Source organism: Coturnix japonica, chromosome 1, assembly GCF_054131305.1.
Source record: "Coturnix japonica strain WE chromosome 1, WE-NBRP24, whole genome shotgun sequence".
NCBI lineage: Eukaryota > Metazoa > Chordata > Aves > Galliformes > Phasianidae > Coturnix > Coturnix japonica.
The window spans coordinates 23847611-23872689 of NC_140663.1; the positions used below are offsets into that span (position 1 = coordinate 23847611).

At 41.9% G+C, this 25079-nt stretch overlaps 1 protein-coding gene across 7 annotated transcripts; it reads left to right on the forward strand.

Moving 5' to 3' along the window:
- The first annotated feature begins 274 nt into the window (after positions 1 to 274).
- TMEM168 (transmembrane protein 168) lies at positions 275 to 24963 on the forward strand. Of its 7 annotated transcripts, none has more exons than XM_015853925.3 (6): positions 719 to 1054; positions 3198 to 3274; positions 4301 to 5568; positions 15102 to 15244; positions 16214 to 16488; positions 20731 to 24963. In XM_015853925.3, exons 3-6 carry the CDS (start codon positions 4432 to 4434, stop codon positions 21276 to 21278), a joined length of 2103 nt encoding a protein of 700 aa, XP_015709411.1. In that variant the 5' UTR covers positions 719 to 1054; positions 3198 to 3274; positions 4301 to 4431; the 3' UTR covers positions 21279 to 24963. The 7 variants fall into 7 exon arrangements, 5 of the variants coding, with proteins under 5 accessions (XP_015709411.1, XP_015709402.1, XP_015709420.1 ...); XM_015853916.2 differs by having other exon boundaries at positions 719 to 774; XM_015853934.3 differs by lacking the exon at positions 3198 to 3274.
- Positions 24964 to 25079: the final 116 nt, after the last annotated feature.

The following is a 25079-nucleotide window of genomic DNA, read 5'->3' on the forward strand; positions in this document are numbered from 1 at the left end:
CAATTCAAAGAGCCGCTGTACGGTGGCTGTCTAAAATTCAGACTCTTTATTATTTCGCCCGCGTAAGCAGTGGAGCTAACTAAGATCCTCAGGCTTCCTTCTCTTACCCACCCGACTGCGCTGTGCAGCGCAGTGAAACACGGACGTTATTTCTGTGGCTCTGAATCTTGTCCCTGAAGAACGCGGCTGCCAGCAAATAACAGGGAGGCGAGAGCGGCACGGCCTGGCCTCTCTTTCTTCTCTGTGCGCCAGGCGCCGGCGGACCGATAACGGGATGCGCCTTTGCTTTTCGTTCTCCCGCTCCGTCAGCGCTGCGTTTTGTGCGGCCCCGTACCCATCGCCTGCCCAATTCCCGTGGCAGGAGGCGGCCGGGGCACGCAGCACGCCCCTCCCCAGCGGCTGGAGCCCGCTCCGCCGCCAGCACCGCGCCGGGCCTGCAGGCAGCGGCCCGCTCCCGGTGCAGCCAACGCGGGCGCATCTCCCGCCTTCCCCGCCTCGGTTTCAGGCTCAGCCGCGGCCGCTGCTCCGAACGCTTCCCTTCTTCGTCCTCCCGCAGCCGGGCGCCGCCCCAGGGACCGCTCCCACCGCCAACATCCCCCAACTCGGCTCGCTGAGTCCCGCAGCGCCGAGCAGGCCCGACCCGGCACCCGCTCCACGCCCGGCGGGGTCTCTGCGCTGCCGCCGTTTGGGCCCCGGCGCTGCCCGTAGCCGGGGCCTCAGCCTCAAGATGGCGGCGGCGCGGCGCGGGAGGAAGTTGGTGGGACGCGTGTTGAGGTGAGTGCGGGACGGGGCCACGGGCCGCGCGGGACCGAGGGGTTCACGGCTTAAAGCCCCGGGGCGCCGCCCCCTGCACGGAGCGGCTGCTGCGCATCGGGTTCCAGTGCCGCCGGGTTGGCTCGGCGTTGGGCGGCGGGTGCCTCTCTCACGGTGCCGGCAGCCGGCGGGGCCTGCTACGAGCTGCGCTACGTGCTGCTGCTTCACCACGAGCGGAATCGTTATTGTGAGGCTTGAGCCTGTTCCATTAGCGTGTTAATGTAACGGCGTTTTTCTTCTTGTAAGTCGCTTTTGCTACAAGTACGTGCAAAACTGGGAGAATGTGGCAGAAAATGAGATCCAGTAACAGGCTTTGGGGGGTTGGACTCGATGATCTCTAGAGGTCCCTTCTAAGCCCTACAATTCTGTGATTCTGTGAATTCAATGTAGGTAGGCCTCACCCAGGCTTGTAACCAACGAACCACCCTTAATGCTACTTTAGGTGTAATTTGTTTTTCTTTCTTTCTGCCTAATAGTAGCACAGTCTGTTTTGGGAGCACTGTGCTTTTTTATATGGAAAAGCTCTTGAAGAGTTGAGTGTTTAAATCTGTTTTCAGGCTCCTGGTTCTCATAAGTCTGCAAACTCAAAGAGTACTTTAAAAAGAAATGTACATGTTCCATTTACGTAGTATCTGTGCTTGATTTGATCAACTGTTTAACATCAAAGTGGCATCTTGAAACACAGAGGCCATTAGTTTGAGGTAAAAACAAAACTTTGAGCTATCCTTTGTTCCAAGTTTAAACACAGATGAGTGGAAAAAGCAGCAAGTAGTTATATTTTGAAGAATAAATCCAATATAGGAGTTCCCCACTGGATTTGCTGTGTTACAGTGGTAGCAGCCATTAAGCATCAGTGCTGAGGGTTGGAAGAGAACATGAAATTATTCCTCTGTGTTTGTGGCTCGAATGAGGGCTAACTGCAGGCTTGGTGTGGAGGGAGGGAGTTATGTGGTAGTTTAATAGATGGCTTGAGTTGTCTACCAAGTGAATGCTGGTTGTGTTACTAGAATACAGGAGTAAGAACAGAGCTGTAATATCTGATATGTTGTCACATATCAGATATGGAAACATGATAGCTAACTTTGGGCTGTGCGATCTGTGTGAAGCATAGAACAGATGAAACACTTAGAGGTACTTGCATTAATGAGTGAGAGACAAAATATTTCTAGATCTTAAGTGTCCAGACAGTTATGAATTCAGTTTATATATATAAATCATTAACGAGTACTGTGAAATGCATTGCTGAAATCCAGAGAACTCACAAAGCATCATGTATTAGCCGTCCCTTGTGAGTAGTGTGGGAATCAAATGTTGTTTCTGCATTTAGAACAAGATAAGTTCTCAAGGGAATTGTAATTATGGAAATGAATGGTATTGTTTATGTGTAAACTTGGTAAGGTTAAACACCAATTGGATTGCAGTAGTTCTCATGTTTCAAAATTGAGTTCAGACCAGGAAGAAGCATGTCCTGTAAAATACTGATGATTTCTAGTGAGATCTGCAGATATCTCACCTAAAATACGACCATGGGTTCCCAGGCTGAGTTGGAAACGAGGAAGGTGATTATTCCCCTGTACTCTGCCCTCATGAGGCCCTACCTGGAGTACTGTGCCCAGGTCTGGGGTCCCCAGTACACGGAAGATGTGGAGCTGTGGGAGCATGTTCAGAGGAAGCCACAAAGATGGTCAGAGGGCTGGAGCACCTCTCCTGCAGGGAAAGGCTGGAGGAGTTGGGCTCGTTTTGTCTGCAGAAAATGATCTTGTGTCCTTCCAGTGCTTAAAAAGAGCTTATAAGAGAGGGAGACAGACTTCTTACATGGCTTGATAATTATAGAACAAAGGAGAATGATTTTAAACTGAAAGAGGAGAGATTTAGGTTAGATGTCAGGGAGGTTTTTTTCGCTGAGGTTGCCCTGGGAAGTTGTGGATGCCCCATCCCTGGAGGTTTACAAGCCCAGATTGGATGGGGGCTCTGGGCGGTCTGTGTGATCCAGTGGGTGGCAGCCCTGCCTACAGCAGGGGGCTTTTAAGGGCCCTTCCAACCTGAGCTGTTCTGTGGTTCTATATTGAAAAGAAAACCACGGCCATTAAATTGGTCTGGGTAGGAAGAGTTTGCATTCTAAATGCAGTGTTTATCTTGATTGTTTCATTCTTCTTGTTTGTTTTGTGGGGAAAAATGTCTCAGAGGTAAAACTGAAAGCATTGAGTTTATATTAAAAAAGACTGAATTTTATCTCTGAATACCGGGAGTGCCAAATCAGTTGATAAATGAAATAACCATTCCCCCTTCTGAGAAGTGGAGATAATGATAATTGCCTTTCTCGTGATTTATTTTGGGTTGAAGCTTGTTAACTGATTGTGAAGTTCTTTTTGTGATCTCTGTAGCTATTTGACTGGTTAAAAGAAGACTTTCCAAACATACTGAGAAGATTTAGTGTAAAAGCAGAACTTAAAAATGCCAGGTAAAGTAAAACTAAACTGTGAAATATTTTATAAGGTAATGGATATAACAGAAATGCTTTGGATATCCATAGATAAGCAATATAAACACCCAGTACATAGTTCGCGTGGCAAAACTGCACTGGCCAGGTTTGGTTTAAATTTTTTCTTGTTCAAATTATGAAATAAAATTTATGTGAAAACAGTGTTATGTTTTAATAACTATGTCAGTTTGAATGACTGCTGAGAGGGACCTGGGCGTCCTGGTGGACGACAGATTGACCATGAGCCAGCAGTGTGCCCTTGTAGCCAAAAAAGCCAGTGGCATACTGGGGTGTATTAAAAAGAGCGTGTCCAGAAGGTCGAACGAGGTGATCCTCCCCCTCTACTCTGCCCTGGTGAGGCCTCATCTGGAATATTGTGTCCAGTTCTGGGCTCCCCAGTACAAAAAAGACAGGGATCTCTTGGAAAGAGTCCAGCAGAGGGCCACTAAGATGGTGAAGGGCCTGGAGCATCTCCCCTATGAGGAGAGACTTAGGGAACTGGGTCTGTTTAGCCTTGAGAAAAGAAGGCTGAGAGGGGACTTGATCCAGGTTTATAAATACCTGAGGTGTGGGAGCCATAGTGGTGAGTCTGGTCTCTTTTCAGTAGTGCGTGGGGACAGGACTAGGGGTAATGGGATGAAAGTACAGCATAGGAAGTTCCACACGAATGTGCGCAAGAACTTCTTTACAGTGAGGGTGACGGAGCACTGGAACAGGCTGCCCAGGGAGGTGGTGGAGTCTCCTTCTCTGGAGATATTTAAGACCTGCTTGGATGCCTACCTGTGTGACGTGGTGTAGGGAGCCTGCTTTGGCAGAGGGGTTGGACTCAATGATCTCTAGAGGTCCCTTCCAACCCCTACAATTCTGTGATTCTGTGACCTTGAAGAACACACTTGTCTCGTATTTGTTTTGTGTTTCAGATGTTAAATGTATGTGTTGTGTTTATGCTGTACACTATTAAAGGGAGTTAATTGCCACTAACGTTCTTTAAAATTTCTCTTCCAGGAACTTCAGTGATTCTGGACCGCTGTTGCCAAAATGATACTACAGAGAGCAGCTGTCACATTGAATTTGTTGGATGAAACCCAACTATTTTCTTTCATTCAAGCGGGTAGAACCCCCTAACTGCAGTTTACATGTGTGGGTCACTGCGTTACTGCGTTAGTCATTGTCTCTATGCAGCAATGACAAGGCTGGAGGAAGCAAACAGAGAAGTGAACATGCATTCGTCAGTCAGATATCTTGGCTATCTTGCCAGAATCAACTTACTGGTTGCCATTTGTATGGGCCTTTATGTCAGATGGGAAAAAACTGCAGATGCGCTAATTTTGGTAATATTTATTCTCGGACTGTTTGTTCTTGGAATTGCCAGCATTCTGTACTACTACTTTTCAATGGAAACAGCAAGTTTGAGTCTCTCCAATCTTTGGTTTGGTTTTTTGCTCGGCCTTCTCTGTTTTCTCAATAATTCTGCTTTCAAAAACGATGTGAAAGAAGAAGCTACTAAATATCTACTCCTTTCTGCCATCGTTTTGAGGGTATTATGTTCTTTGGTTGAGAGGATTTGTGGATGCGTCCATCATCGCCCGACTCTGCTGACAACAGTTGAATTTTTGGAGCTAGTTGGGTTTGCAATTGCCAGCACAACTATGCTGGTAGAAAAATCTATGAGTATTATTCTGTTGGTTATGGCTTTGGCCATGTTGATTATTGACTTACGTATGAAGTCTTTTTTGGCAATTCCAAATTTGGCTATTTTTGGAGCCATCGCATCCTTGCTCTTTTTTCCATCGCTGATTATTCCCACAAACCCTTTTGCCTTGGCCTGTTTCTTCAGCTGCCTGATTTCGGATCCCCTCCTCGATGTCTACTTCAGTGGACTTTCGGTTACAGAACGATGGAAGCCCTACCTGTACCGTGGTAAAATCTGCAGGCGGCTTTCTGTCATCTCAGTTGGAGTCATTGAACTTATCTTTTTCATTCTTGCTGCCTTCAAGCTACGGGATTTGGATCTCTGGTACTTTGTGATACCTGGTTTTTCTATCTTTGGAATTTTTTGGATGATCTGTCACGTGATTTTTTTTATAACTCTTTGGGGATTTCACACAAAGTTAAATGACTGTCATAAAGTGTACTATACCCACTGTGCAGAAAACAACAGCCTTGACAGAGTTATGGCATCTAAAGGAATGCGTCACTTCTGTTTGATTTCAAAACAGCTGGTATTTTTCAGCCTTCTCGCAACTGCTGTTTTGGGGGCAGTTTCTTGGCAAGTAAGTAATAATCTCTTAATTTTGATCTCCCTCATGAGAATGTCCCTGAGAACTGCTGGCTTCTTAAAATTCTTGTGTCATTTGGCGGTGTTATCAAAGCTTAGTAATTCAGTGTTGGAACCTTTGGCTTCAAAAGCTTCCTCTTCTGATTGAATGCTTTGTGTTGCCTTGACTGTGGCTAATGAAGACAACTGGAAATTCTTCATGACCAAAATGGGAAGTTCAGATCGTGTTTCCAGGGTAAAAGAAGTATCTACCTGCTTACAAAATGATTTTGCCTCCAGATTACTCATGCCATACAATTTGTTTAAAAACTAAATCACTGCGTCAGATCCAAATAACGCACACCCTATTGAGGACTTTATTTTATGGACTGCTTTAATAGAATCAAGGTATACCTTGGTTTTTTAGAAAGCATTTTTCAATGGTTTTGCTTTGTATTTAACCATTAGTGGGAAATGAGGGGTTTGATGACAAACCAGCAAATGGTTGGTATGAGTGATGTCAGTTTTTATCCTTTGTTAGGAGCATCAGAGGTTAGTAGACAAGCTTGCCACAAAGAGTAGGAAGTTTTGCTTTTTCTTTGAGAAGTATTAGCACGTATAGCTACAGTGCCTGAACCTGCAGGGAGGACAAAAGAACCCCAGAACATAGAGAAGAAATTTGTTCGGAATATATTTCTCACATCATCCACCTGGATGAAGCATTTGACACTGTATTACGCAACATTCTTGTCTGTAAATTGGGGAGATGTGGGTTTGATGGATAAATCACTTGGTAGATAAGGAATTGATTGGATGGTTGAGCTCCAGGATCTGATGTTGACAGCTTTGTGTTCAGGTAGAGACCTGTTAGAAGTGGTGTCCCTGAGGGGTCTGTATTAGGACCAGCACTATTTAACGTCTTTGTCAGCGATGTGGACAGTAGGATTCGATGCACCCTCAGCAAGTTTATGGATGACACCACACCAAGTGGTGTGATGAAGGTGATGTGTTAGGGAGAGGGGATGCTGTGCATGCTGTCCACAGGGATCTAAACAAGCTCAATAGAAATGAGCTCATCAAAACAACATGAAGTTAACCAGGGCAGGTGCAGTTTCCTGCGTATGTGTTGAAGCAATCCCATGCACAAATGCAGGCTAGGTGGAGAATAGATTAAGAGCAGCCCTAAGGAGAAGGTCTTGGGGGTGCTGGTTGATGCAAAGCTCAACATGAACCAGCAGTATGCTCTTGCAGCCCAAAAAGCCAACCATATCCTGGGATGCATCAAAATAGAGGTGGCCAGCAGGGCAAAGGAGACGAATGTCCCCCCTCTGCTCTGTCGTTATGAGCTTCTGCCTGCAGTACTGCATTCAGCTCTAGCCTAAGAAGGATGTAGAGCTGCTGAAGCAAGTCTTGAGGAGGGCCCGGAGAATGATCAAAAGCCTGGAGCACTTCTCCTATGAAGAGAGGCTGAGAGAGTTGCCGCTACTCAGCTTGGAGAATAGAAACACCCAGGAAGACCTCATTGCAGCTTTCCAGTACTTAAAGGGGGACAACAGGAAAGAAAAGGGTGGGACCCTTTATCAGACAGTGTAGTGATAGGAGAAGGCATAACAGCATTAAACTAAAAGATGATGGGAAGAAATTCTTAAAGGGCGATGAGGCCCTGGCACAGCTACCAAGAGAAGCTATGGATGCCCCATCCCTGGAGGCATCCAAGGCCAGGTTGGTCAGGGCCCTGGGCAGCCTGAGCTGGTGGGTGACAGCCCTGCCCATTGCAAGGAGGTTGGAATGAGGTGGTATTGAATCTCCTTTCAAGCTCAAGCCATTCTGTGATCCTGTTTACAAAAGGTGAAAGTGCTAATGCACTGAAAGAAGTGAAACAACAGATGGGGAAACAAAGCAGTAAATATAGAATATCAGCATATTAATATTGTTGAGTTCCATATTTTTTTCTTCTGCAGATGATGTGATTCTATGATTCTGTGATTCTTATTGAGCAGAATGCAGATCTTTAATTTTGGTATGCCAGATGACTGCTTCAGTAAATGCAAATTTCTCACAATCTCTCAAACATCTTTGCTGCTTTCTTTATCTTTGCTCTACTCCTTTAATATTCTTTGGTTAATAATTACAGAAATGGATCGGCTGGAGTTTCTCCCCCTGTTTGTACTCAGTTTGTATAGAACAGATGAGCTGTGTAAGTAGACCAGGTAGCTGAGGGCGGTGGTTTCTTGTGGTGGCTTCCAGTGCAGAGCCCTCAAGAACTGGCTTCCCCCTTTCCGCCAATAAAACTAAAGTGTTACAGCCCTGCCCTCAGAAGGGCTGCTTTGTGAGCATGGATTGCCTGCATAAGCAGGGAGGGTTGGATTCAAACTCATCCTGTTACTTTTTTCTCTTTGTGCTGATAATTCCTTGTTATTCTATTTTTTTTCCCATCCCTGTTGAGCACCCCAAAATAACTGCAGCTGTTACATGTTTGATAATTCTCAGGCCTCTCTAATTCAGGGGAGGTGCTGTTGTGCTTGGAAATGCTTTGTGCAGGACATTTCACAAGAGGCAAGCTGACGATTCAGCTAAAACCTTTGTATTTTTGGCTGAGCTCAGTTTCTAGCATCCTGTGTACGTAAATAAGATAAGCTGTCACTCATCACCTCTGTCTGATGGGTTGTATATTTACCTACTGAGTGGGAAGAGGAGTAATCGTAGTGGCAGAAATGGAAGGCATTGGACCACATACTCATCCGGAAATACGTTTTTATTATAATATTAATTATTTTCTGAGATAATCTGTTGACATTTATTTTAGTATATTTGTGTTTCTTGCATTGTGTGTTTACAGTAATTAATTAGTTTAAGATTATGGATGCAGTTGTCTTAAGCTAAAAGCATTTCTGTTTCAGAGGGGTGATGTTTGCCTCACAGATACATCACGCTGCCTGTTTCTTCTGCTCTCAGAAAAGGCTGTGTTTTATCAGACCTGGCCAGAGCATTGCTTAATAAATGGATACTTCAGTAGTTACAGGAACTGCAAGAAGCTGTGCCTCTTCTGTATCTTCCTGGGTAATGTCAGCTTCCAAAATAATTAGGTGTAAGAAAGCAATGATATATCAGCATACAATTTACCAGTATAAATTGGGCTTTATATATTGTTTGTGTTGTAGTTTTTAGAAGCTCTTGCTCCAAAAAAAACACAAAAACCTGCTGATGTTAGTATGTAATAGAAAAAGGTTTTAGGGCTGGTAGATGCCTTCCCATCAGCTTAATGTTTATTAGTGTTCAAAAAAGCGAATTAAATACTGGAAATTGTTGGGAAAGAACTAAAGGTATTCTTATGTACTGTACAAATCCATAGCTTCAACATTTTCAGTAATTGCATAATTCTTCCTTGTCATTCAGTAGATAAGAGAACAGGAGAAGGTTTGCAGAAGACTGATGAAATTCATTAGAGACTTCAAACAGAAATGGCTAAATGAAATTGCATTGGTATGAAAATGAGCTAAGTGGGAATACAAAAAAATAAAGTACTGTGCATATCAGAAAGTAAGTTCCAGCTCAAAAGCTGATGAGAGTCAAGTTGGCATGAGACAAATTTGAGGCAGACAGGTAGGAATAGTTCCCTCTACTGTCAGGTTAGCTTGGACTTAGTGCACATCACAGTGTGCACTAAGTGGTCACTGGGACTCATGGGGAAACTGGATGAATTAATGGGGGCACATTCTCTGAGGCTTCTGTTCTCATAAGAAACTGTATCTGGCTTTAGGAGCGAATATGCCACCAGTAGCTGGAGTACTCAGGAGACATGAACACTTGTCCTTACAGTCTTACCTACACATCCGGTTGGACTCTGCAGAGACAACATTCTCCTAGATAGACCTTTGGTGTCGCCTAATACAGCCAACCTTACATTTTCATGTCATGCTATTTGCTTCTGACTCAAGTAGGATGGAAGTTCTTTTAGCCAAGGACCTTTCTTTAAGGGGAGTTCAGCCCTTGCAATAAGCCTTGGGCTGTCTCTGTTTCTGGGGCTTTGGGATGTGCTTAGGAAGAACTAAGCAGATTCTCTCTCCAACAGATCAGACTTGAAATGTGAAGAGTCTACGTGAAGTCAGAGAATTTGCTCAGGAAGCACAAGAAATGTAAAAGTAATTTGTTAAAGGTGATTGCATTCAAAAATTGAGTAGCAGGTTTTCAGTGGGACTTAATGACATGGTCTGCTGCTGAGAATAATCCCTGCTTTTGCTGGAAAGGAAGGACACCTTGACCTGTCAGTAGAAACCCATGGAAATTTTTCTTGCAAAAAATCTGCAGTAAGTGTTCTTCACTGCCTTTATGTTTCTGTAAATAATTTTAGTCAGATCAATAGGCTCTTTAACTCCAATAGCACTTACTCAGTTCAGCAATTACTCATGTGCCTGTCTGTAATTAGGCTCTTGGTTGGAACAGAATCCAGCAGAAGACATGCAAATGACTCAGACATTACTTCTTTCAGATGCTAATAAAATGATGAAAATATTACACTTGATGGTCTTGGAATTTGCAAGCAAAGATCTGGGGAAGGTTTGGAGTCTTTCTCAGAAACTAAAAATCAGATTTTTAAGTTCTGTATGCCAAGGTAAGAGCACGGTTTTGCTGAACTACTGGCTGAAGAGAATTATTATTGCTGGTAGACCTGTATTTAGTATTACCAAGAGAAAAATGAACTCTGTCAGAGACAGGTAAAGTAATGGAATGAAGTACTTTCAGTTCACTATTCTTGTTTTTAGTGGACTTGATGGGTTAGTAAAATAATAATATCCATTACATATGTGAGTTCTTGTACTTGAAATAGCTGTAATGTGAACTCCATTTGTTTGTAAAAGAAAAGTTAGTTTATTGTACGTGTGAGTACTTTCTTGTTTGGGGGAGAGTTAAGTGTTTTTATACTCTTTCTGCTGTGTGACCGTCTTGCAGAAGGGTTTGGAAAGCTCGGTTTGCACTGCTCCACGTGTTTTCTCCAGTAGCCACACCATTCCTGCTCTTTCTATGATCGCCTTTTATCCCTCAATAATGTGCCTTACATAATTGTCTCACTGTTTATTTACAGACTCATTACTCAGCTTTTTGCAACCCCCTTATTTCCTCTTTCCCCACTGTTTCACCATCTTATCAGATAGATCCCAAATCCCACTTGCTCATTGCTAATCCCTTCTCAAACATACTTGTTACCAGTCTTTACCTGTGCCATGTGTGCTCAAGCCCTTCTTGGCTATCCTCACCCCTGGTCCCAACCCAATGGGTACAATGTGGTGCCTGCCCACAGCCAAGGTGCCCTCATTCATGGAGGGCACCCTGGAGCAGCAGCAGAGCTCTTGCTGCTCATCACTGTATCTGTTTTGTCTGAGGAGGATGGCTGAGGATAGAGTTCAGATGAGCTTGGGTGCTTCTGGTAGCTGAATTAGGCTCAGCCCTGAGCCTAGTGTAATAAGGAGTGATTGGTTCCATTCTTCCTGTTGTGCTGAATGCATCCCAGGCTGAAATTCAACCCTGAGTTAATGTTCCTGCTCTGCAGAAGTTTGGTGAAATGCTGGAGGGTAGCAGTGGCGTGTTAACTCTGTGACAAGATTAAAAACTATCTGTTGTTAGTCTGAAGAGTCTGATTTATGTTAAAGCTTTACTGTCAGTCTGATTAATTGCAGATTTCAAGTTTTTGTATTCAAAAAAACTCAGAATTCCAGTTGATATGCTTTTAAATTGACAACTGTTTCTGGTTTTGTTGTTACAAACACACGATGGCTGAGAGATGGGCTTTCCTATGATTAGAGCAGAGATCAGGGGTGGGACACAACGCATCAAATCTGTCTGCCAGTGCATGTGATGGCTGTTTTCTGAAACCATCTTTTTTGTTTTCCCAGTGCTGTTTTGTTAGTCAGAAGCAATGGATTATTTATTGTTCTCCAGAGACTATTCTTTCATTAAATAGTTTGTTATAAAGCTGTTACTTCTGGTAGCTGAACTTCACAAATTCTGTCTTGTAAGTTTTCTCTTTCCCATAGAGTACCTCATGTTTTCATTTGGAATAAGCTTTCCTTCATAGTTGAGTTATCAAGTTATTCTTTTTCTCCTGGAGTGTATCTGGCTTTGTGTCTGCAGAACAACTGGAGAGGAGCTCAGCAGCATTACTTGTTTATTTCCCTGTAAGAACGTGCACAAAAGGGATAGGTAAAACCAGAGAGCTACTATTCATCTTGGATACTGAAATGCAGAGCAGGGTTTTTCCTTACAAATCTACAAATCCATCTTTGTAAGCCTCCTCAGTTGTGTCTCTCTGGTGCAGGTAATCCCGGGCTGCCTGCTCTGGGTGGCCCTTCCCAAGCAGGGTGCTGGAGCACATAACCTCTAGAGGTCCCTTCCGGCCTCACCGTTTGGCAGCTCTGTGATAATCTGAGCTGACATCTGCTTATGAATTTCTATTTAATCAGAAAGTCTTTTCGATGAGTCTTTGTAACTGGCTTCCGATTTAATTTAATGCTTCTTTATTTTTTTTCTTCTTCCTTGTTGTTTTCATCAGTTGTATGTCACTAATGCTCAGTTGTGAAATGCTTTATTGGAATTGTTTCAACGGTGGTTTTCTCCTTGGTAATGGAGTCGTCCTATCCACAAATATAAAATAGGATACTTTGGATATAAGGTACCTATAATTTCTGGTGTTTCAACAAAGTTACATTTAACCATAAAATTGCTTTAAAAGCTAAATGAAGGCAGAGGATTGTGCTCCTAGCAAGTCTCACTCATCTTTCACTGTCTGTCATTTTAGTAGCCAAAGGCAAGAAGTATTTTTTAAACACTTCTCTGCATTATTAGAAAGGAGAATGCACTGTATATTTCCTAAATATTCTAGAGAAGAACGAAGACAAATGCAAAAACCAAACAAAACCACCAAAAGCCAAGAGATAAAAAAGCTTCTTATGATTTCAGTGGTAGTGCAGAGATGGTCCCTGTCCTCTGCTTGCTTTTTGCACTGTCTGGGGGCAGTGGGCACTTGCAGTACAGAGAGCTGCTTTGGGCTGAGATTGCTTGAGCCGTCAGCAGCAGAGTGAAAACAGGCTGAACTACTGAAAGAACAAAATCCCTTTCTGGCCCCACCTGTGGGCACACAGCCATCTGCTCCTTTAAGGGCAGTCATCAAAACCTTTGGATTTAGTAAGTCTCCTCTTGGCATCTGAGCTGCTATCTTAAAACAGGGACCCACCTTAAGACTTACATAACAATAATTACTTAATTAGATATTATTCTTTTTTCTCCTTATTTTCAACAATACAAGTTGAGGATATGCTATAATTGTTACACTGTGGTTTGGGGAAATTACTCTGAAAATCCTTATGATCTGACACAGAATTTGAGAGTTGCTTCATAGGTGCTTTGTTGTACTTGCTGTGAGTACTTCCCGCCTCCTAACTCACCCGGTGATCCTGACCTGCTGAGCAATAGGCATAATTGGTAAGGAATGTTTCTGGAATGATGGAGATATCTCCTGAGATGGCTGAGAAAATGGCACACATAAAAGTGATTATGAATCTCCTATAACGTACGTGCATTCAGTAGGCAGGCATTGCTCCTTATGGATTCCAATTATTAGCATCAGATATAAGATCACATCACACCACGCGGAATCTGATAGCTTTATTATCAAGAGAATTATCACCTTTTACAGCCTCTATACTGATTTTCTTGCTCAAATGTTAGTCAGTCACAGCATATTACACACTTTTCTGATGAGGTGTGCAGTGCTGCAGGTAAAGGGAAGCTCTCCTTGGTTACTGATGGCATGATAGAATGTCTGCTCGGTGTCATGGCCTCGCTCTTCAGCGCTGGAAACTAGGTAAATAAACTTCTCATTGGTAACGAATTCTGTAAAGCTTAGTCAGATCTGGATATAATTTTATAGTGGTTTCAGGTGGTGGAATTTGAGAACGATGTTATCAGTTGACAGTTATCAGTTATTTGAGAGCAGTGCTATCAACTATCAGTTAATAATGTTATCAGTTAGTTATCAGGTCATATCAGATCCTGGTGTTTATTTGTGGTAGGTGTATTGCTGTCACCGTTTCAAGGACTCTGGTGAAATCCTATCAGAATTACAATGGACCACTATTTAAAACTGGGACATTCAGAAACCACAGTATCTTAGGGCTGGGGAAGCACAGGAGATGAGTAAAGCTTTTCTTTGGAAGTTATTCAGTGTTCTTTAAAACTGAATATTGTTGCACTAGCACTGTGCACCAGTGAGAATGGAGTTGGTTTTGAATTTCATTTTTTCAGTATGATTTATATTCCAAATTATGATTTTTTTAATTTTTTTCTCCGTGTTAAGCTGAACTACCAGTTATATCCATGAGAATGTTAAACAGGAAAGCACAACCCAGGTTTAAAGCAAATATTAATGCTGTACATTTATGCAGAGAGTACACATACAATAAATGTGATGGGAGGCCGTAGACAGGAGGCTGTTGGCATGAATTTATTTCCTTTGCTGCAAAATGAACACGAGTACTTGATAATTTTAACGTGAGCATTAATGTTCTTGGTTGGTTATGTGTTATATCGTTCTACCTTTCCTAAAGCATTTTATGCCTTATTAAAGCCAGTCACATCATATTTAAATAAATAAGGGAAACCTGAGTCTGATCTGCTTCTTGCTGATGCCTGACATTTCAGCAGACTGTTTTTATTGTTCTGATACTAGTGGCTGCAGCTGAGTTTTGGAACCTTAGCTATTTCATTGAAGTGATCTACTTTTCACTGTTACTGAAGTAATCCTTTCCAAAACTGCATTTTAGCTACAAAACAGGAAAATTTCATGTAGAATATCAGCTGTGTGAATCCTATGAAGTCCTGTAGTAGATTTTCTTGTGATACCTATGTATCAAGATACATAAAGAATTGTCTTAAAAAGACAATAATACAGTATGTAATAATTGCAGTAATGTTCTTAATGTGTCTTTGCGCAACACGTTAAATTGTACCCTGCTGTGGAGATACATATGAATAAGGGATTTTATATATATAAATATTTATTTAGGATTAAAAAGTAAGAATAGTGTAACAGATATTTTCAATGCTGCGTTACAGTACATTGTCATCTCATGCTAGGTGTATAATATTGTGTGCAATATTTTACTGATCAAGTCCCAATCCTGCTGATATTTACAGAAGTATTTCTTTTGTACACATTAATTTTGTGGCATCTGATACCACTACGTAAATGGGTAAAGCTTAAGCTATGATTAGGGCTTTCAAACCTAAATCCTATGCTGTCGGTGATTTCAAATGCATTCCTTTCAGAAGAGTGATCCCTGCTTACCACCAGCCTTCTTCCCAGACCTCCAAATTGACCTTTCCTTTGTCTTTAGAGTACACACTGTTTAATGTATGTGTAAAGATCTAAGTATTCATTGCATAGAATAACTCTCATTCCATGTTATGTTTGATCAAATACAGGGAAAATACATTAAAACTGTGTACAGGAAGAACTTTTCATGCAATACCTAAATCTATCTATTTTCTTTCTAGCCAACCAATGGGATCTTCATGAGTGTATTTCTCATTGTTCTGCCCCTGGAGTCCATGGCTCATGGGCTGTTCCACGAGTTGGGAAACTGCCTGGGGGGAACGTGTGTTGGGTACGCTGTTGTGATTCCCACCAACTTCTGCAGGTATAGTTACTGTGTGCTTCAACTTCACAGTGGTGTAACTGAATTGTTAGTAAATAGAGGCAGTCCAGTGCTGTTACTTAGGTACTTTTGTATTCCTTCAAAAAGAACAAGTAACTAACTCCATTGGGTATCTTGAAGGACCAAATATCTTGCTGTTACAATTAATGAATAGCTTGCAGTTTGGAATCCTGAGGCTCTTGCATTACCTATTCAGGTACATATAGCCACACGTTTGAATATACTTGGCTTGTTCCAGGTACAGTTCATCATTTTCTTAGAACTTTCATTTTCTAAGCTGTGATCACTGTTCTCTGAAATTTACTTCTTAGGCTGAAAGATGAGCATTCAACCAGCACACACAAGTGGGTTATTATATCTGCATAAGGGAGTGCCATATTGCATAAGGACTATTTTGGAACAGAGATACGTGAATTCAAAATACCAGAGTAAACTGTGACTTGCATTTCTTCTAGTCTGTTGCTGAAAACTAGTTTGCTTGATATTTTTTGTGCAAACCAGCACTCATTTTTCCTGCACCCAGCTCTCTGTGAAGAAGTGCCTTTCTGAAGGCAGGGCTCTCTCAGTGGGACTTGATGAAATAGCTGGAGCCTGACATGTTCACATCACTGCTTGTCTTTACCCAGCAAGTTCAGAGTGCGGGCAAGAGCGAATCTAAGTCCAGAGACACTATCTCTCTTTCTCCCTGCTGGTCAACTGCGTGGGGCTGTTAAAGGCTCATACTTTGAAGTGGAGAAAGTGTGACAAAAGGGAGGGGAAGATAATGGCTCCTCACTGAAACACAGGGTTTCGTATTGTTTGTAAACTGTTTTTCAAGTTAATTTGGATTTACAATAGTGGAACTTCATTGCAGAGAAAATATGCCACAGGAAGAAAAGAAATTGCCAATTGCTGAAAGTCTGCTAAACCTGAGGTAATTATTGATCGGAACTGGTGTTTTCTTCTCTTTAGTCCCGATGGCCAGCCAACTCTTCTTCCACCTGATCATGTGCAAGAGTTAAACCTGAGGTCTACAGGCATGCTTAATGCCATCCAAAGATTTTTTGCATATCACATGATTGAGACATATGGCTGTGACTACTCTACAAGTGGACTGTCCTTTGATACCCTTCACTCCAAGATCAAGTCTTTTCTTGAACTTCGGACCGCAGATGGACCCAGACATGATACATATATTTTATATTACAGTGGTCACTCACATGGCTCTGGTGAATGGGCATTGGCAGGTAACTTCTGTGCATTTCTGTTGATAATTTTGGCATTGATATATCATTGAATTATTGCTTTAAAAAATTCATAATATGTTGCAAAACTTTGAAGTCCCATGATCTTATAGCCCAGAATAGCAAAGAACCACATCTTTGAAGTACAAGTTCATGTGAGCTCCTAGCAGGAAAGAATCACACACACAGTGAATCACACAGAATGGCCTCGGTTGGAGGGAGCCACAAGGATCATGAATGTCTAACATCCCCCACCACATGCAGGACCAACAACCTCCACATTTATTACTAGACCAGGCTGCCTAGGGCCCTTCCAGCCTGGCCTTGAACACCTCTAGGGACTCTTCCAATACTTGAAAGGTGATTACAGCAAGAGCGGGGTTGGTCTCTTCTCACTCTTGACAGGTGATAGGATGAGGGGAAATGGCCTCAAGTTGCAGCAGGGTAAGTCTAGGTTGGATAAGAAAAACTTCTCTACAGAAAGCGTTATTAAGCCCTGGAACAGGCTCCCCAGGGAGGTGGTGGAGTCACCATCCCTGGGTGTGTTTAAAAACCATTTGGATGTGGTGCTCAGGGACATGATTTAGCAGGGGGCTGTTAGAGTAGTATCGTTAGGTCATGGTTAGACTCAGTGATCCCTAAGATCTCTTCCAACCTGTATGATTCTATGATTCTGTGATCCACAACTCTCTGGGCAGCCTGTTCCAGCACCTCACCACTCATAGTAAAGAACGTCCAACCTAAATCTTCCCTCCTTCAATTTCAAATCATTTCCCCTTGTCCTGCAATTATCTACCCTTGTAAAGGGTTGACTCCCCTCCTGTTTATAGGCTCCCTTTAGGCACTGAAAGGCTGCAATGAAGTCACCCCACAGCCTTCTTTTCTCCGGGCTGAAGAAGCCCTGCTCCCTGAGTCTGTCTTTGTAGGGGAGGTGCTCCAGCCCCCTGATCATCTTCTGTCATTTTTAGTATTTTGTCAATTTGATAAAAATCCTTTTGCAGCTAACTGTTCTTGCAATTGTTGGCCCTAAATGTATGCTTACAAGTTTAAATAGTTTCTTATTCCACTTACAATTTGAAGAGTAACCTTTAAAGATCACTTCTTTTTATTCCAGCAAATTAATGTGGAAAAGACAGCCTCCTGCTTTAACTACAGATTTCCCCTGTACTTTGAATATTTGCTCACTGTACTGAACAAACATAATCTCTTCTCATTTCCTGGACATGGCAGAGCCAGCATACTTACAAGTGAATCATACAGTGTTCTGTGTGTCACTGTGACAGCTAGGCTGTCACGAAGGACTGTGTGTGTCCTTAAGATATATTCTGTGTCTTATGAAATAGAAAATTAATAAAAGCTGATACAACCACACTAGAAAAGCAGCCCTTCAAACACTAAGGAAGCCTTGTATCCTGAAAAAAATGAAGGTTTGCTGTGGTTCTAAAGTTTGGGAGTCATTGTAGGTAAAGTGTAGCCTCAAGATTACAAACCATTTTCCTCCCTTTTGTCCCTTTTTTGATCTCTCTGTTTTGTGCTGTTCTACATCAGCTGTCTAAAAATGATTGTTTAGTAAACCTGTGAATTTCTCACGTTGGTGGCAGGCTTAGCCTTGTTCTCTTGCTGTATGGAATTGGCCTTCTGATAATTCTGTGTGCAAAATGTGAATCTTGTAATGATAACTCTGACCCAGAGAGAAAACAGCTTTCAGAATTAGTTTTCATGGACAGCACTGTGCCTGTGAGCTGCTGGCTGCTCATCAGCCATCTACCAGGATATGGGCTCTTGAACAGAGTAGACAGGTTTGAGCTTGGCATACGGGCATGATAAGCTGTTCAGATACAGGTCAGTCTTCTTCTGGAGGCCAGACACCTGTTTTGGTGCAATTCCACGCCTGAACTATGACACCTGCTGAAGAGCAGTGCGTATTTTTTTCTCAAAGGCTTCATCTGTATCAGTAAATAAAATAAAAAAGCTGCAGCAATAGTCACTGAGTGATGTAACATGGTGTGTGCCAGCATGGCAGAATTACTTCTCTGAGAATAAGGTGGCTGTATTCAGGAGAGCAGCTGCCACCCCATATGATTGCCAAGCCTGTCCACACACTGTGTGGAGCCTGCAAACTGCACAGCTCTGCCTCCTGCCAGTGCTCCAGCCAGCAGCATAGGTACCATTAGTTTACTAGGGTATATATGGCCAAACACTGATGTAGAAATTTAACAGCATCTTGATCATGACTTACATTTGGCTGGCATGGAGCAAGGAGCTAGGTTGTCTGTGCACCTGTTCAGGTAGCTGTAGCCAGTACCAAACTCTGTCTTTACTTTCAGGATAAGGGACAAGGTAACAGTTGCAATAAAGTTTACTGCAATATGTAAATGCAGTGATTTTCAGCCCTCTTAACCAGTTCCTTTTCAGTTATCTTTCCAAGCACATCTTCAGTTTCTACTTGAAGATAATGTGTAGTCATATAAAGAAAGGGAACAGACAGTTAGAACTTGCCTTGAATACACTTTGGGATTAGTTTCCTATTGTGAGAGTTAGATAAATTATGGGGTGCAACTTGATAGTCCTTTCAGACAACACTGCTTCTGTGAGTAACCTGGAGTATAAACTGAAAAGATGAAGGGTGTTTGGTTATACGGTGGTACAGCACGTACTTTGTACTGGGCAGTGGCATTTTGTGACAGATGGAACATTTGGTCATTAGCTCCTGTAATGTGTACCATCCTCTGACCTCTGGAGAGGATTAGAGATGGTAACAAGGAAATACATCATTTGCATCTAATAGAAAAAGCAATGTCTTTCTCTTGACTTATGCAGCAATAATGCACAGCAGTAGCAGTGTAGTCTGTGCTTTCTAATGACATCTTTAAAAGAAGCCTTTCTGAATTTATTAATTCAGTAATGATGTTTCTCTGTAGTTGGAAGGTGGGATGTAGCACAGTGGTGTATAAAAAACCTGTTAACTAGTCATGCATAAGGCATGAGCAGTCAGACGACCTGGGAGGTCATGTTCTTCCTAGTGAATGCAAGGCAAGAGCTGGGCTAATCAGACTTCATCTCTACTGCTAAAACTGTCAGCCCAGCTGTTTGTGAAACCTGCCTGAGCCAGATGTGGCCAGATGCATAGATTTCTCTCACAGTTTGGTGCCTGAATCTTGTGCTGGCCATCAGTCTGTGTTGTTGAGGTTAGTAGGGCTGGAAGGGGAAGGTGTGTTTATGGATGAAGGATAAGGTGGTTTTCTTCAGACAGTTGTAACAATTATATTGTTTTTAAATCTCCTGTTTCCATGCACAGTTACATTGAAGTAAAGTTTATTTATAAGCCTTCCAAATGTTAACAAATAAATTTTTACTGATAGCTGGAAGAGGGGGCTTACCTAGGAAAATCCAAAGGAAGCTGGCTTCTACACAAGTCTCTATTGTAAATACACTGAAATACAGCAATCTGGGGATCGTGTACCAAGGTTAAATTACTGTTGTAAACTCTTAAGGTTTTCTTTGGTACTATTTTCTTGCCAAGTTTGCATTCATTTTAGTGAAAGTTGTAGCCCTTTAATTTTGATTTTACTTTAACTGCAGTGTCATGCTCAAAGCTTGAACTCCAGGCTATTAACTTGAATTACTTCTTTTGTCACCCCTTACAGACAGAAATGTGAATGCTGGAATATGCAGCTATTGTGTTTGAGATTCATTTGTGCAGTTCAATTCCTGCTAACAAGATTTTAAAGTTTGCTAAATGTACTTATGCTACACAATGAAAATCACTCTGGAATTGAAATACTGCTATTTTAAATCATATTTTCCTACTTTTCTCCTGTAAGTCATCTTAATTATTTTTTTTAAAGCAAATGATTTCAAACCAGAATGTTTTTGTTGTAAATCTGTAGTTCCAACCTCCAACGTGTAGACATCAGTTCCTTACATTAATAATCACTGTGGAGCCAGTGGAGTTTTATTCACTTGTTTGCAAGATGTTTCCCTTAAACACTTGAGTAAGTAGTTCAGTTTTCAAAGCTACATAGATCCTGCAGTACCCCTTACACTTAGGCAGAAGGAATCCCCATCATAGGTAACATTATTTAATACAGATGTGCTCTTTCAAAGCAAAGCTGGAGCATAAGCTGAGATGGAACATGAAAAGTTGTGACACTTGAGTTGCAGGTGTGTCAGAATCCACAGTTAATGTCCTGCAGAATTTGCTGTTTCTTTGTGCTGATACTAAATGTGTTTTCCTTGTGGCAGGAGGTGATGCTTTGCGACTTGACACACTTTTGGAGTGGTGGAGAGAAAAGAACGGCACCTTTTGTTCTCGACTCATCATTGTTCTAGACTGTGAGAACTCCCAGCCTTGGGTCAAAGAAGTAAGAAAAGTAAACGACCAATATGTCGCAGTGCAAGGAGCAGAGATGGCCAAAGTTGTAGATGTTGAGGAAGCAGACCCACCACAGCTTGGAGACTTCACCAGGCAATGGGTTGAGTACAACTGTAACCCTGACAGTAACATCAGCTGGTCGGAAAAGGGACGTACAGTAAAAGCAGTGTATGGCGTGTCGAAGCGCTGGAGTGATTATACTCTGCACTTGCCAACAGGAAGTGATGTTGCCAAACACTGGATGATATATTTCCCACGTGTTACCTATCCATTAGTGCATTTGGCAAACTGGTTTTGCGGTCTCAATATGTTCTGGGTCTGTAAAGCATGTTTTAGGTGCTTGAAAAGATTGAAAATGAGTTGGTTTCTTCCCACAGTGTTGGACACAGGACAGGGCTTCAAACTCGTCAAATCCTAATTAGGAACCAAAGAGAAAATGAAGTGAGGGCTCTGGGAACTTCCTCACAGTTTTTTTTTTAATATGACTGTTTTCTTTGAATAAATCTGCTGCACTCACTTTGTTCGGCTCTTTGAGCAGCTACAGTATATGCAACAGTTAGAAACTGCAGTCTTAAACAGAAGAGGGTAGGACTATAATATTTGTGTTTTGTTACTGGACTGTATATACATATGTAAGAGATTTAACAAGACCATGCATCTTGGCAACAGTTTGCATGTTCATATGTGCTATTTAAAGCAGCCTTTGTTCAGAATGAACAGCGTGAAAGACAACAGCTCATAAGAATGTTAGAGAATGCCTGTCTGTCATTTATATCACTGTAGGATCCAAATACAGGAAAGGAAGCAAGCTAATATTTAAATCAAAATATATGTCCTTGGAGTTATTTGGCGGGTTCAAGGATATTATAGCACTGAGCCAAAATTAAAAGAGAAGAATGAAAAAATCATTGTAGATAAGTTGCAAGAGTCTTTATAGTTTTCTTTTTTTACGTCTTCAGCTCCCACCTCATTCTCTACTGCCATCAGTGGAAGAAATTTGCCACAGGAAATCGGATAACCACGTGGTATTTGATGGAATAAAAAGTGCAGAGTTCTTTCCTCAGTGGTCAGGGTGATTCTGTGTTTTTCAGGCTCATACTTAGTGGTATTTTTGTTCTGAAGAAACTAAGACTGGGGAGGAAGCAAACCCCAAGGAATTTAACCAAGAAAATAGTCTATAGATAATAAGTGGAAGTACAAGTGCTGCCTTGCTTCCTCATTTATCTGCACCTAAATCCTCAGTCCTGTAAAATGTTGAATCCAGGATTAGACCAGTGAGCTCACCCCAAAACCTATCAAAGCCATGAGCAAGCAGTTCATCAGAAAGATTATTCTCTTAAGCCAGCACTGAACCTTGAATATTCCTTAACTCCGCTTTCCCAGCCACAAGGTGCTGGTCTTAATCCTTCCTGTTAAGTTGGATGGGACTCCAGAAAGCCTGTCCCAATGCTTTTCAGAGAAGCTGCGTAGCTTTTTTGTCTTGTTTGCATAAGTACAGTAAGTCAGGAGTTAAAGGACTAAGCCACTAAGACAGTAAAATTGGTGCTGTTACACACATGCGCAATCCAGAATAACTTGTTTTTTTTCCATCAGTATTTTATTAGAACTTTCAGGTGGTAGATGGCACAGCAATCATATTTTAAATTAAACACATATTTTTAGGAGTTCTGTAAGTCTTTGTTTTGAAGGGCTTTCCTCATTCCATTTGACCTTCTTAGGCTGAGATTCTGCTAACTGATATCTGTTAGTAACTCATGAAAATAAAGTTTTATCAAATGATGAGATCTGAAGTAGCCACAGTAATTTGCACCCACCCCCCTTTTCTGCTTCTCCATCTCTGAAAAAGTGGAAAGTGGATAAAGGAATGAGATGTGAAATTTGACATCCTACTAAGGCTCAGTTCTACTTCTTTGAGCCACTGGTACTCTGTCACCGAACGCAGAGGGGTGAATGGAGAGTAATGGCACCATCTCGCTTCATGTATGCCATTTAAGTTCCTAAAGGGAGACTCTGGGGTATGTATTGTCTTATTTAAGTTACCTGAAAATTAGACTTGCGACCTGCACTGCTCCATTGCTCATTAGCAATGAGGAATAAATGTTCCTGGAGAAAGACTCATTTGATCTGTTTTAGGATGAAGCAAAATTTCCACTGGTTGTGCCTAGTGGTTTTGTCTTGTTTTTACTTTCACATGCCAAAGGTCAAGCAGACAAATCCTTTACTTGTGTTAAATAACTTTAGAGCTCTTCTGCTGTAGGTCATCCTCAGGAGCTTCGTTGGGTACATGAGCTCCTCACATGCACCTAACTTGGATACTTACAGTTAGGCTGAACAGCAACCATCAAGGACCGGCACTACCTCTTCTGCAGAAGCCTTTCTCAACCATACCTCTGAGTGCGGAGAAAAGAAGTTTGCAATAAGGCAATTGCTTGGCCTGTAAACTATCATTATTTCAGTAAAATTGATCTGATTATATCACAAACTGTTCCGAGTGGAGCGCTAATTAAGATGAAGTTTTAACAAAGTTCCTTTCCAGCAATACTGTAATAGTTGATAGTTGGCCTGTAAGCATCTGAAAATCAAAACGTTTCTCCTTTTTATTTTGGAAAGGTTTTGAACACTGGCGTTTTTGCTAATTGCAACAGGTGCATCCTGTTTTGTTTGTACCACTGTCACACCATTATGACTGTTAACCTGTATCTTTCTATGAGAGGAACGGGAAAGCTTGGAATTTCAGACCTGTTCTGAATCTTTGAGCATCCTAATGCGAATGGTGTGTTTTGCAGTGCGATCACACACCTATTCTTGTACAGAACAAAAAACATTCGGTGCTGATCTCTTGCCTCAGTTTATTAAATGGTTTCCAGGATGTTTATCAGACTTAGATTTTCTATAGGACAGACTGGGCGGTTGTTAGCAGTTTGTTGTATAGTAAATGAGGAGTCAGCTCTTTGGTCTGCTACAAGATTCTTCACAAAACAGATCATGCATCCTCAGATTTCTGGTTTTCTTGAATTTGTAACACTTTTAATATCAAGGTATTCCTTCTTTTGACTTGTATTAATTGTTTTTGACAGCAAAGGCATGGTACAAATGCCACTTCAATCGAAAAGATATGTTTACAGCCATTTAAAACTATGAGGCCTTTTATTGGACAAAGAGACTGTATTTTATGATTCAAAACCCAGGGTGCAGGTTGATGAGCCTCAGGAACTCAGCAGTATTAATTCACCACTTGTACACCATGGCCCGTGTTCCCATGTGAGGGCCAGGTGTGGGCAGAACTCTGTGCAGCTGCCTCTGCTGATGCACATCGCTGCTCTCTGCACCTTGAGAACACACCAGCAGCTTCACATGGCGGTGGGCATCATCTCTGTGCTGTGCCCTGCGTGGAGTGAGAGAAACTTAAACCCAGTTCCAAAGAATGTTACCTATGTTGTCATTTGCATGCAGGTTGTTTTTATTGGGGGGGACAGGCTCAAGAATTTATTATATGGGTTGAGCAAGTTAGTGTGTGGTCTAAGCTGAACTTTGTTGGGTTTTTTGAGGTGCTTGTCAGAAATTTTGTTATAAAGGTTGCCGTAAGTTTGTATCACAGCGGTAATTTTATGTTGACTTCATTTACCTCCTGTACAGGATCGACATTGCTCAAACATAGAAATGCACTAAATCCTACAAACATGAATCTTTAAGAGAGTTCACATCGGAACTTCACAATGTTTTTCTCTGAACGAGTGTGGGGCTGAAGCCATCGTCTGTATTTTTTTGCACTACCAGAGTTAAGTATTTGCAGCTCATTGTGCTTTTTATGCCTAGTGGTTGTTGTTGTCCAGACCTTCAGGTCAGGATTTTCCTAGAAATAACTTCATCCATTTCAGTAAGTTTTCCCATTACTTTGCTGAATCCTGCTGACCGCTGTGCGAGCTGTAAGCATCTCTGTCACCAGCAGTGGACGATGTAACTGGGTTAGAGTTCTTGTTTCTAAATACCTTTCTGTGGGAGGATTTTTACTGGACATATGATTTTAGATCTGTAAATAGATGTTGTGTGTGTGTGCGTATTTGCGACATTACTTAAATATATTTTGCTGATTTGGATGCTCATTTCCATTTTGTGCTTCTTTGATCACTTCCAGAACTTTCCAGAATCTCCGTGCCCTCTTGAATTACGTCTGTGTGCCTACAGCTTGTTTGAAGGTGTTTCTTTAGTTAGAAGATAG

Bases quoted from the DNA above. Each gene is read 5' to 3' on its own strand.
- TMEM168 (XM_015853925.3), top strand. From the start codon at position 4,432: ATGTGTGGGTCACTGCGTTACTGCGTTAGTCATTGTCTCTATGCAGCA. The intron at 5,569-15,101 runs GTAAGTAATAAT...TTTTCTTTCTAG, and splicing joins TGGGGGCAGTTTCTTGGCAA to CCAACCAATGGGATCTTCAT. The intron at 16,489-20,730 runs GTAACTTCTGTG...TCCTTGTGGCAG, and splicing joins TGGTGAATGGGCATTGGCAG to GAGGTGATGCTTTGCGACTT.